General features: G+C 34.7%; 1 protein-coding gene across 3 annotated transcripts in view; it reads right to left on the bottom strand.

The window, feature by feature from the left end:
* Nucleotides 1-4,096: 4,096 nt before the first annotated feature.
* FAM126B (family with sequence similarity 126 member B) overlaps nt 4,097-14,211 on the bottom strand; it is a 69,225-nt gene continuing 59,110 nt past the window's right edge. For all 3 annotated transcript variants that reach the window (XM_040228822.1, XM_040228823.1, XM_040228824.1), the window contains one exon: nt 4,097-11,758. In XM_040228822.1, coding sequence (XP_040084756.1) covers nt 11,157-11,758 — 602 coding nt within the window. In that variant the 3' untranslated portion in view covers nt 4,097-11,156. The remainder of the gene's footprint in view (nt 11,759-14,211) is intronic.

Here is a 14,211-nt window from a genome sequence, read left to right as displayed (position 1 = left end):
ATGTTTTAGAAGTCAGTATCACCCCTTTCTGATGTAACATTTGGAACACAACTAGGGCTATTACCACAGATTACATTCAACCTATTTGAATTATGACCCAGGGCCACATTTAGATCTTTAGAGGCCCTAAACATGAAAGACTTTATTTCTACCCTCTCCCATGCAGTTAAAAATAACATTAAATTACAAATAATTGCAAATAAGTCCAACTTCCTAAGCCACTTTTCCACAGGGTGGTTGGGAGGAAGGAAATCAATTTTTTAAAGTTTTGTATTTTGGGAGACTCCTCTTCTTTATGAATTGTCTAAACCAGCTTTTCTAGATGCTCAATGTCACTCATTATCAGAGAAATGCAAATCAAAACCACAGTGAGGTACCATTTCATGCCAGTCAGAATGGCTGTGATCCAAAAGTCTACAAGCAATAAATGCTGGAGAGGCTGTGCAGAAAAGGGAACCCTCTTAACACTGTTGGTGGGAATGCAAACTAGTACAGCCACTATGGAGAACAGTGTGGAGATTCCTTAAAAAACGAAATAGAACTGCCTTTATGACCCAGCAATCCCACTGCTGGGCATACACACTGAGGAAACCAGAATTGAGAGAGACACGTGTACCCCAATGTTCATCGCAGCACTGTTTATAAAAGCCAGGACATGGAAGCAACCTAGATGTCCATCAGCAGATGAATGGATAAGAAAGCTGTGGTACATGTACACACTGGAGTATTACTCAGCCATAAAAAAGAATACATTTGAATCCGTTCTAATGAGGTGGATGAAACTGGAGCCTATTATACAGAGTGAAGTAAGCCAGAAAGAAAAACACCAATACAGTATACTAACACATATATATGGAATTTAGGAAGATGGTAACGATAACCCTGTATGTGAGACAGCAAAAGAGACACAGATGTATAGAACAGTCTTTTGGACTCTGTGGGAGAGGGAGAGGGTGGGATGATTTGGGAGAATGGCATTGAAACATGTATAATATCATATAAGAAACAAATTGCCAGTCCAGGTTTGATGCAGGATATAGGATGCTTGGGGCTGGTGCACTGGGATGACCCAGAGGAATAGTACGGGGAGGGAGGTGGGAGGGGGGTTCAGGATGGGGAACATGTGTATACCCCGGATTCATGTTGATGTATGGCAAAACCAATACAATATTGTAATTAGCCTCCAATTAAAATAAATAAATTTACATTAAAAAAAATAAACCAGCTTTTCTCAACTGAGGTTCCTCATAGGAACCATAGAAAGACTATTTTCTCATTTCTCCAGTCACACATGCACTCTGGAGAAATAAGAATGGGATATAATTAAGGACAGTAGTCAACTGGAAACATATTGGATTGGCTAAGGAGTTTATTCAGGTTTTTCTGTAACATGGAAAAACCCAAATAGACTTTTCAGCCAACCCAACACATGTAGGATAAAAGTTAATTTAAAAATAACTATGGATATCTAGGGTATGAGGACTTGATTCTTTCAAGGGTTTGTCTTGTCTTTTAGTAATCTAGCTCTGAGATACAAACTCCCCTTCCTTCCCAGCTTCCACAGGGCCCTTGGCCTCAGGCAAGTGAGAACAATCAACATTATATGCAGCTGTATCTTGATGGTTAAGTGCAGAAGTCTGTGAGCCTGAATGTCTTGAGTGTCTCTGCTCTATCACTTACTAGCTCGGTGACCTAGTTGTTCAGTTGCTAAGTTGTGTCCAACTCTTTGCTATCCCATTAACTGCAGCAAGCCAGGTTTTCCTGTCCTTCACTATCTCCCTGAGTTTGCTCAAACTCATTGTCAATTGAGTCAGTGATGCCATCCAACCATCTCTTGCTCTGCCGTCCCCTTCTCCTCTTGCCCTCAATCTTTCCCAGCATTAGGGTCTTTCCCAATGAATCAGCTCTTCACACCAGGTGGCCCAAGTATTGGATCTTCAGCTTCAGCATCAGTCTTTTCAGTGAATATTCAGGGTGGGTTTTCTTTAGGATTAACTCATATGATCTCCTTGCTGTCCAAGGGACTCTCAAGTCTTCTTCAGCACCACAGTTTGAAAGTGTCAATTCTTCGATTTTCTCTATGTCCAACTTTCACATCCATAACCTGATTACTTGAAAAACCATAGTTTTGACTATACAGACCTTTGTCAGCAAAGTGACATTTTTTTTTTGTAGTTTTTTTTTGGCTTTTGCTTTTCAATATGCTGTCTTGGTTTGTCATAGCTTTTCTTCCAAGGAGCAAGTCTTTTAATTTCATGGCTGTAGTCACCATCCACAGTGATTTTGGAGCCCCCCAAAATGAAATCTGACACTGTTTCCACTTTTTCCCAATCGACTTGCCATGAAGTGATGGCACCAGTTGCCACAATCTTTGTTTTTTGAATGTTTTTTTTTTTTTTTAATTGGAGGCTAATTACTTGGGTTTTGCCATACATTGACACGAATCAACTGTTTTAAGCCAGCTTTTTCACTCTCCTCTTTCACCTTCAAGAGGCTCTTTAGTTCATTTCCTGCCATTAAAGTGGTATCATCTACATATCTGAGGTGGTTGATACTTCAGATGAAATTTCCTTTTTCTATAAAGGAAGAGTAATAGTACCTATTGGGGCTTCTCAGGTGGCTCAGTGGTTAAGAAACCGCTTGCTAGTGCAGGAGACACGGGGTCGATCTCTGGGTTGGGAAGATATCCTGGAGAAGGAAATGGCAATACACTCCAGTATTCTTGCCTGGGAAATCCCATGGACAAAGGAGCCTAGTGGACTACAGTCCATGGGGTTGCAAAGAGTTGGACACGACTGAGGGACTACACCACTACCACCACAACAAATACCTATCAGACACTTGCATTAACTGAGAACTGAATAGTGGTGTTTTCTGTAAAGTGTTTATAATGGTGCTTGGCACATCCTACCACTGAACAAGTGTCGTTTTTAATTCATCCTTGGACCATAAAATATTGTGTCCTGGACCAGAGTTGTATTTGTGTGGAAGGATACTGCCTCCACTACCTTATTAATATTCACTATTATAGTACCTTAAAGTGACTTTCTCCTTTGTACTTTCTCTGTATTTTCTAAGGTTTTCAAATGAACAAGTAATATTTTGATACTTAAAATTTTTAAATTTTTTTCCCAGGCCCTGCTGCGTGGTATGGAGGATCTTATTTTCCCAACCAGGGATTGAATCTGCACCTCCTGCAGTGGAAATGCAGAATCTTAACCAATGGACCACCAAGTAATATATTTTTAATGAAAGGAATACTGAAACTGTCAACTGGTAAAACTCATTCTTCCTAACTGATGGAGAACTAGAGTTGAGGGAAATAAAAAGGTCTGGTGAGTTGCCTTATATCACTCTTCTGGAACTGCTTAATCTATACCAGCAATTCTGCATTAAGGCATAACAAGATATAAAAGGGAAGAGAAAGCTTTGGCTCGTAAGTAAGGAATACCAGGCATGAGGAAAAAAGGTACAAGAGAGATTTTTCTAGAAAGTGCATGTAAAAGGAAAGGAAAAGGCAGCCTGGGGCTCAGGCCTTTGTTAAATCCATGTTCTAAGAGGAGGTTAAAGAATCTTTAGAAAGACAATGTAGCATCGATCAAGAAGTTTAATGCTAGAGAACGAACTGCTGGTAAGCGTATGAGAAAAGCACTTTCATACATTACTGAAGAGTGTAAATGGCACTGTAATAATGGTGGCTCCAGAAAAGAAAATTAGTTCTAATGTCTCAGTACTAGAAACAGTTGTGCTTCACCTGAGAAACTGATTTAAGGATATCTCAAAATCACATTGTTAATCTCTCTCTCATTGGCTGCTTTAAAGTTCAGAGATAAATATGTACCTCAACAGTAACATAAATGTATGGCACATGTTTTATGTATTAATTTCACTCCTGCCTACATGTTATTTCTTATTTTGGGTGCTATATGTAATTTTATATATTGCCTTAATTTTATAAATTTCCTTAATAGGGTATCGTATAAATTAAAAACTTCAGACATACGTGAATAAAATTGCATGCTTTGAAAAATGCAATGAAGGACCATTTTAAGCTAAGAAACCTAGGTATGATATAAATTAACTCAGGAAAATCCAGTCAAAAGCCAAATAAAGCTGTATTTTATACTGTACAAAAGAAAATTTACATCCTTAATGTAACTAGATACATCTAGGGAAAAATTACACATCTCTCAAGAAACACAATATTTAACATCTTAGATATGATTCTGCATTGCAGACTGATAATGAATTTTATACATCTTTATTTATAACTTAAAATATTTTTTCATCTCTGGCAGATATTTACAAGGTCAACAGTGACTACATTTCACATTTCAACAATCAACAGCATTAACCAGTTCAGTAAGACAGTTAAGATAATGGCTTACATGCACCAATAAATATGATCTTAAATGTGCGTTTCTTCTTCAACTCTGAAAAAAATGTTTTCACTAGTCCTAGTTTGAAAGGACATCAGTCAATAGAGATCATATTTTCTTCCTGACTATCATATTTAAATTTTAACCAGCGTTATTCTCTGAATACTTGGCAAGTTTACACCAAGCTATAGGTTGATCCTGGTTAAGAAACAAAAACATAAGAGCTGACCTATTCAACCTGTATCCTTTTATGAAGCAAACATGTGAAAGTGGGATATTTCCTGTATACTTGTCCATTGTGACAGAGATCAGATACATGATGTTACAGTAGTAAAAAACTCTTTAGAAATTGTAGGTCAGGAGAGTTAAATTATTATGATGACAAAGTGGGAAAATTATCTTTGCACCATAAAAACTGTTTCACTTAACCAGTTAAACTGAATGTAAAGCCAGTATAAGTTTTAGAATAAGAATCAAAAAACCACCACTGTAAAGCAGTTAATGAACTTCTTACAAATATTGTAAAACAACACAAAGAACATTTAGCATATGTCTCAATTCAGTTTGGATGATAAAACTTAAAAAAACCCACAAAAACCGAAGTTCTTAATTGTTAGAAAGCCAATTTTTTCTAAGATAGCAGATCAACACATTCATTACTTTTTAACTTCTATCTGATATAAAAAAAATAATACATAGAGCCTGTTTGGGACATCAGGTAATATACAAATTCATATCCCCCAAATCATTATTTAACAGTTTAAGTAAATTCTTTAATGCTTACTGAACTGTTTTAAAAATAAGTGTTTTAACTTTTCTTAACCCAATCGTGTTTTTCTGTGAAGAAAAAAAATACCCAGAATGATCGAGTACATAAATTATGTAAACAAACATAGTTTTAGCCAATATCATACTTACTACAAATAACTGACATTGCTCACTTAAAAATACACATTTCTATAATTTACCCTCAATTATTTTAGAAAGTCACAATATTATACAGTATACCGATTACAGGAATTCTTCTCTCCCCCCCTTTTATTTAATACTGATGAGCAAAATCCTTAATTTGAATTAAGGAGACATGAAAACTTGCCATAAGAAATAATATTTGGACTTAACCCTTAACTGGTACTTTTGCTGGAAGTATAAATGTTGACATTTTACCAACACGATAAGAAAACCTCAAAAGGAATCTTGTAGGTTCTGTGTATCTGTTCCACATGGAAGAATATTTCCCCCAGGGCTAGAAATCAATCCTTCATGTTAAAGGGGCCTCATTCCTTAAGAGTTAGGTACTTCAAATTTTATATTTGGTTGATTCATTTTCTTTGGTAACTTTTGTAATTTATGAAGACGTGAAGAATTTCCTCTGATATCATTAACACTACACTTTTGACACTCAAATGCAGCAAACCAGATTAATATGAATTCTGTAGTTGGGAATGGACTGTCCAATTAAGTTCATTTTCTTTGAAAACAGAAGACTTTCTTTACTAAACCTACCTTCAGATACACAATTCTGAAAAAAAGAGACTCATTTATACTTTAAGCTATGCCTAATTCTAATTTTGGGTGTAAAAATCTGTATTAAACAGCATAATAGCAGATATCTGAATATGACTTAATTTGTAAACATTTTCACAAAATCCAGAAACAAAACATAGAACTTACGTATCTGTACTATGCTGCCAGTTATTTCACATCATTGCCAGCTATCTGCTAACTTCTATCCTAAAACTGTTTGCTCTTCTATTTCTCATGTGACTAATGGCTAAGATTATAAACATACTGAAGAGACTGAAGTTAAATTTTGTGGTTATGTGGTCAGGTTCAGAAGCAATGTACCTACATGGGCAGGGGAAGGCTGGATGATTATATGACTCCTCTAATTCTAATGGCTTGGGACCACCACACAAATTTCTGGCACCACCAAAAATCCAACAGTTTAAGTGCACATTGGTTGACTCTACAAATAGTATTTCCTATATATGTTCAGTGCCAATATGATATACCCATTAGGTATACAATGTAGTTAATACTAAAATTTATGTCTTACATTATCAACACGACCACCTTGGCAATGGAAAGTTGTATCAATCTGGTGACTCATGGTTTGTTTTTAGCACTGTTAACAATTTTATACTGCATTCAATTTTATAATCTGGCAAATATTCTAACATTTAGAGTTTAAGCTATCAATTATTTCTACCTGATTTTCAAACAGCTTGTTTCTAAAAAGCACTTTTTTAAAAATTATTTTTACAAATAAGTGTCTCAACCGACTTAGTGGTTTGAAACATGACAATAATCATTCAACTTGAAAGATAAAAAGTCTCAGGTTCAGACTGTTTACATAGCCATAGTATAGAAAAAACTGCTCTAAAATTGTTGTAGATTTTCTGACCACTGTCATGACTTATTAAACATTTTTAAACTAAAAAACAAGTATGTAACTGAAATCCTGATTTTTAAAAAACAAAACCATAAAACTTACTTTTTAATTCCAAGATCAGAAATGGAGAGAACTTCCTTGCTAGTGTCTGTATAAATAGTGTACTACCCACTGAAGATACGTACTAGTATTTTTATTTACAGATGAACATGCAGAGAATTAAATGAGACTGACTGATTGTCAACAATTAAAAGTACTCAAAAATGGACCCATACTAACTCGTCTGAGTAGGAAAAATACCCCAATTCATTACAATATTCACAAAAATGGTGCAAACAAAACAACTTAAAAAGAGTTATTCTCAGTACTTCAGTAAAGCTACCAAGTGGAATTTGAGAATGTAGGTTGGAAATATTGAGCTTATATAGCTGGGACTACCGCATTTAAGACATTTTATACCATATATACACTTTAAATGACATGGTTCACCATTCTGCTATGCAACCATAAACTTCACTATACATCTTTTTCAATCACAGAAGGAAATAATTGCTTGTTATCTATCTGCTCTGAGCACAAGGTTCAATCTCCTTACATTAGAAATTACGGAATCAAATTTATCTTTACTTTGCAATACTACATTGTGCAATACAGTTAACCTGCCACCTAGGTGACTGTGAAAGCTGGCTGATTCAAAATTACTTAAGATAACTAGAAATACTGATTAAAGTAATTTTCACTGGGTTTACTTTTGCATTTAAATAAATTCCCAGAAACATAATAAACTATAAAATGGCAGCATACAATTGTTAAGTGGCAGAAAACAGTAAGGCATAAATTAGAGTAAGAAAAATGTATTATCCTTCCCCATCTATGTTTATTACTCTACCTTTTTCTCTGGATTTAATACTTTTCTTAATGTGCTATATTCACCACTACTAGACCCAAACTGTAAAGAAACTGCAGAACTGATGAGTGAAAGGAGGCAGTGGGGTGTTAATATGCATTTGACGGGAGACAAATTTGACTCTGGCTCTGCTTCTAAGTTATGTGACTTTGAGCACATTACAACCTTTTTGAGCCTCAGTTTCCTGAGAATGGATATGAAGGAGTGGGTGCTGGGAGACTCCTAGATTACCTCTATGGTCTCTCTAGCACACAAAAAAATTGACTTTATATAATAAATAGGCACAGGAGAATCATTGGGAAGATAAGACTAGTGGTAATGATCAGGATTTCAAATCACAATCATCACGCTCCCACGCAGCTTCTCAAAATATTTTCGTATTTAAAAATCTTACTTCTAAGCTAGCTTTCACTTTACACTTCATTTGTTCTAAAATATATGTGTTCTAGTAACAAGATTTCAAATTAACATCATAGAGAAGAATTCCCAAAACTTGCAGATAATTTCCTTGTATTTCTTAATTGAACCTGGCATAGATAACATCAATCAAATTGTTTTATTATAGAAAACAAGTATTTTCGCCCTAACTAGCTTGTCCATAAATGAAAGAACTTTTAAAAATGGAAGTTAGGAAGTATAAAAACAAAAAGTTATTAAAGGATAAAGCATGAATATTGCTGGCATATATCTGTAAGAGTTGTATATCTGAAAACTATTTTACATTAAATGCAATAATGCAAATGAATATTAAAAAATCTCTTAGAAAATGTGACTATGGTTTATGACTGACTCACTCTATTTTAACTGTATCTTGCACAGGAAATCTGTTCTAAGACACCAAATGCAAAATTTGAACTAAATGAAATGTTTCTTCTTTGGGGCCAAATTATACCACTTAAAAGAATGGAACACAAATGTTAGAGGGTCATGAAACATTAATGGGTATGTGTATGTACAAAATATATATGAACACACATAGAGATATATGAAATCCTCTAAGTTGAAAGTTTTTCAAAACCAACTTTTCAAATGTAATATTTCTAACAAATCAGAGGGAGAGTTTATTATGTCTTTTACAGTTTTTGCTGTAATTTGGTATTATTTGGGGTTTTTTTGTGCTATAACTAAAAGCATGCTAGATTTAGGTGCCAATAAATGCACAACTTGCTAAATTAAAAACAACCCTTCAGCCTCTTAAATCAACCAGGCAGTTTTACCATAAAGTGACTGATCTCCAGCCAAGATCTCACCTCCTGTTAAGTATAATGCTCTTTTCTTTTCATACCCAAAACTGTGTTTTCCTTATTATGTTATATATCTTTACACCTCATTTATTTGGCTGCTTTTAATTCATTTATCTGACATCCCTTAGTTAAATTAAAAGAAAAGATATCTAAAATATGTCTTTGTGGTATATACATATACACACCATATATATACACACACATACACACACATATATATACACAAATCAATAAATCTCTATTTATCAACTTTTAGCTTTTCTTCAGACTTTGGCAATGTTATAGGTAATAGTTCAGGTTCTAGTTTTCCATTTTCATATGAGCTGAAAAATATTACACACCACCAAATTCAAACAAGCATCTCACTGTTTTCATAAAGATTCTAACAGAAAGTACCTTACAAAACCCCCCAAAATAAAAACCTCTTACAATAAAAAGGAAGGGGCTGGATTTTAAGGTGTGAAAATATGAGAAGCATTTTTCTGGTTATTTTATCAAAATCTATTGGAATTTTAATCAGTAGAGGTAATATTTCAAACTTTGTTAATTAGGAGAATACTTGCTTCTGTAAATTCAGTATATTTTTCTTTTACAATAATAAAATAAGAATGTCTAAATGTACAAAGCATTCATCGCTCTGAATATTGTGTGGAAGAATGTATAGCAGTTCAAGTCACAATACACTGATTTTCAAAAACCAATATACTTTCTTCTATTTCAGTCAAGCATTAGAGCCTGGGGCCCAGATGAGTTCATAATGAAATCTTATCCAACCAAATCAGAACTAAAAAAAAAATAATTTCTAAAAAAACCAATAATGCATTTTCATAGCCTCTTAGCAGTTACCAAATGCTACTTACATACATTCAACATCTAGCTTACTGGCATGATTTCAAAGATTTATAAAAATGAGAACTTTTGCAGATATATGATTAGAAGGTACACAAATTGCATTACATTAAACACAAAGGCAGTGTGGTCCTTGTAGGAGAAATCAAGTCAGTACCCCCTGGTAGAAATGCTCTATAAAAATGTGTCACATTGAAGCGTCAGTGTTTTCAGCCAATTATCTGTCCCTGATGTATTTCCTTGGAGTATATGACCTATCAGGACTTCAGGTTTCTTAATCCAAAATATCTGACTGAATTTAGGTACATCTAGAAAGCAGCTGAAAGGGTTTCTCCAATAGTCTGACATCATAGAAAGTGGGTTGAGAAATCCCTCTCTTTACCTGAAGACGTACTTATTCTACTTCAGTCATCATCAGCTCACAAAGGAAAAGGAAAAAAAAAAAATCAAAACTTCCCCTCACACAAACAATCCCACACAAGCTAAACAGAAACTGCCCCCTCCCCCCATAAAACCCCAGCACCGAAGTGTCAATCATTCCTGGGAAATAGAACAAGCCCCTTGGATTCTCTGATTTATTAGCTGTTCAAACTCAAAGGACAGAAATGACCTTATGTCCCTGTGGGGAGGAGGGAAGACATGTTAATAATGACTATAGAGCCATTGAGAAAGTGCATTTTCTATTACACAATCAACTTAGAGCCCTGTCCTCCAACAGAGGTGGCCACAACTTGATTCAAATGCCTCAGTAATTGAACATTGTATCCTAGAGATAAAGGAGATGGGGGAAAAAAAGAGCCACCCTCATTTTAATGAAAAAGTGCAGCAGTCTACCACCTTTCCCCATGCTTCTCAAGAAAATGATTGCACAGACTCAGAGAAGTCCAAAGTCATAGCAGAATCTCTGAGGCACTCCTGGTTAAGAGAGAAAAAATATGATCCAGTTATCTTCATAGTTCTACAGATTATGAGAACAAACCCGTTTTTTTTTTTTTTTTTAAAACAAAAGCCAAAGTATCATTCATAGGGATCATATACACCATTTCCTCTAACATAACCTCAGTCTCACAGTGTTGAAATGGGACCGATCAGCCTACGATGGATTGCACATCACCCAAGGAGAAACGAAGGTGTGGAAAACGCAAACATTTTCTACTGCTTCACAAACACGCTTACAAGGAACAGGTGAAGAGAAGATAGAGAAAAGAGAGAAAAGAAAACCTTATTGCTGTTTCCATACAAAATACAGTATGAAGATACCTAAACTAAATCAGATCTGTTTATGATGACCAATGTTTTCACAATGTGGGATGAAGTGTCTTCTCGCACAATGAAATGTTCAGTCTAGAAGATAAGCAGAAAGATGAGAGAGGATATCAAGACTACACCTGGGATATTAGCTGCATATTGAAACTTGGGGATCGAGACTGCTTGGTTAAGGGAGCTCCTGGGCTGAGGAGCTCTTTACCTTCTCCAGCTTGACCTAGCCGGTCTTCCTGTAGACTGATAGTTGAATATCGATTAGCATTGTTAGCTGCTAAATTAGTAATACCCTCAGTGCCAACCCCAATGCTGGTACTTGCTTGACTGCCATTTACATAGTCAAATGATTTACTTGAGGAAGCACTGGCTGTCCGGATTAGATTAATGCTATTAGTTTTTGGCACCACCTGGCCAGCAGGCAGGCTCAGGTGTTTCTTCATCGGTGTCAGCTCAATTGAATCTACACTAAGATCAGTTGGTTGCTGTACATACTGCCTGCGAACTACTGAATCTCGAGGGCTCTCATTGGATTTGATGGCAGAAGTTGTTTCTTTATCCTTGGCTGAACGCCCAGTTGCTACTTTCCTTAAGCTTCCCCTCTGAGAAGAGGAGGATGGTTTGGTCCCAATTGGCTGGCTGCTGAGGGAAGCCCCTGATGAAAATCCTTCATCTGCATCATTCAGGTTTATCGACTCCTCTCCTCCATTTATACCCTCAGCACCTAAAAAACAAATCAGACAGACTCAGCAATAGCTAAATTAAATAAAAAGCAGCCGTGAATAACAACTCAACTGACCTTTTCTCCTAGGTAATGTTTGCTATAGGTCAGCAATGACCCTTGCTACAAACACTTTCCCTAAATAATTTAGGGGAAGGAGCCTCAATCTATACAGAATTCTAATGTTATTTATTCTGTTCATTTAGCTTTAACTGGGCTAGCCTATGTAAAACTATTCACAAACAAGTCTAGCATACTATTAATATCAATATTTAGACACACAACTGTAGGTAAAATACATAGTGATCATAAATCTTTATGATACACCTTGTCAATTTGAGGTGAGCATATCTGTCTAAAAAAAACAAAAATTTTCCTATCTTCCCTAACCTATCATAAAATAGGAGACCCTTCTAATTTCAGTCACCCAGAATGATGTCAAAAACTCATCCCCAAACCCTTTTTAACTACTATGAAATTTTATATTTAAAAGCTAATTGCTTCTAAATGGCTTTAAAATCTTTAACATGGAACTAGTACATTTTCCAACTCTAAACTAAAAACTCTACATTGCTTCTAGTAACTTCAGTCATATTTTATCTTATGAACATGCCTACTCACTGGTTTCCATATTTTCTTGATCAATTAATGTGAAAATATTTGATTATCAGAGAACAAAGGTAAGAACCGACAAAGATACTGAGGAAGAATTTTTTACTATTTTATAATATAATAAATAATATATAATAATTTTATATTATATATTTATATTTTAGATTTTAAATATTGAGATATATTATTTTGGGATCACAAAATACTTATAGTATTCCATTAAGTTTCATGCAGAAACTGCAGTTAACAAAAGAATTCTTATCTTGGGATTTTGTAAGAAAAGCAGCATGTATTCAGTTTGGGTTTCCAGAAAGCCCGATTCCTTTACTGAAAGTATTATCAACACTCTCTTAGAAAATAGAACATTTGCTTCTTTCAAAAACTGACAGAAGTTTGCTACCTTTAAAATATGTTTACCAGATTATAAGAAAGTTCAGTCTAAATCTACATTCAGATATCAATATTTTAGCTAAGGTAAACTGTTAGGACAGAAATCCAAAAAAATATCACTTTAAGATACAAGTTACCTAAGTAAAATATACACAAAATACTTAAACACAATCTTTATTTAACATAGTACTTGGAAAAATATATTTTCTCATATGGATTAGTTATTTCTTTCCTTCAAAAGAATGAAATAGGCTATCCTTAAAGCAAAAGGCATCTTCTTGTTATATCCAGCAGTTTAATAATCTTTATTCATCATGCAAAGCCATATGAAAATGCAGCTGACACCACTTCTCTCAACCCCTTCCTCAAGAACAGTATATAGTGTACATCAAAATAAAAACTTTATATTTATACGACATCTAAGCAATTTATTTATAATTACTATGAAGAACTCCACAATGCCCAGGAAAAGATAGTTACTGGTTCAGAATTAATATCAGTAATATAAAACTAGAAGTGAACAGAAATATGTCATTGGCTATACATATGGTTAGGAAAAGAGATGAGAGACTTAGTGCTAGCTTCTGAATTTTGCCACATGCAGATTTGATGCCCAAGCAATATGGCCATAAAAGAGATATGACAACGTAGAAACCACCATGCAAGAGAACCTACTGATATTTTATATACTAAGAAATGCTATTTCAGTATAGTGGAACACTGAATATACTTTAATCACAAGCATGGTCCTCAGTTTAGTAATAATTTTAAATACAGCTTTAAAAGTCATAAACATTACTTAACAATAAGGATAAAGATAGGTGATGAATTCTCCCTTCAATTCCAACACGTAATAAATACAACTTTAACTGTAAAACTATTTAAAACCGTTAGAAAACATGTTTTCTTTTTTCTTTTGGTTGCACCACATGACTTGTGGGATTTTAGTTTTCTGACAAGGGATTGAACCTGGGTCCTCAGCAGTTGAGAGAGCAGAGTCCTAACCACTGCAGTGCCAGGTGAAATTCCCTTTGTTTTCTTTTAGAAGGTCAATTACTGATGCTAAACCAAAAGCTCCAGCAGACTTCAGAATTACCAAACTTTTCATTAGTTTTAATAATTTCCATATTTCTGTCTAAAAAACCTCAAGGAATAAAAAGGCTATTATGTCTAATAACATCTTCCTTTCTAATTTTCTCCTTGGGTGATAATACTATTCATGATCCAAAGATGAGACAACCAAAAGGATTTTTAATGAATTTTCCTATTTATGTTGCTTTTCCTTAAAAATTAGCTTTTACTAATACTGATTTAAAGCTACAATTAACCTAGATTAAAAGGAAAAATAACTTGAGAAATTTCAACTACACCAATGGGACTCATTCCTTTTCTAAATGGCTATATCCCACCTTCACTGAAATTTTGTCAGTAGTAGGAGATATTAAAACAGGATG

Source organism: Oryx dammah, unplaced genomic scaffold (assembly GCF_014754425.2).
Source record: "Oryx dammah isolate SB20612 unplaced genomic scaffold, SCBI_Odam_1.1 HiC_scaffold_27, whole genome shotgun sequence".
Lineage (NCBI taxonomy): Eukaryota > Metazoa > Chordata > Mammalia > Artiodactyla > Bovidae > Oryx > Oryx dammah.
The sequence above is the reverse complement of the archived record's forward strand: the minus strand, read 5'-3'. Positions and strand labels throughout refer to the sequence as shown.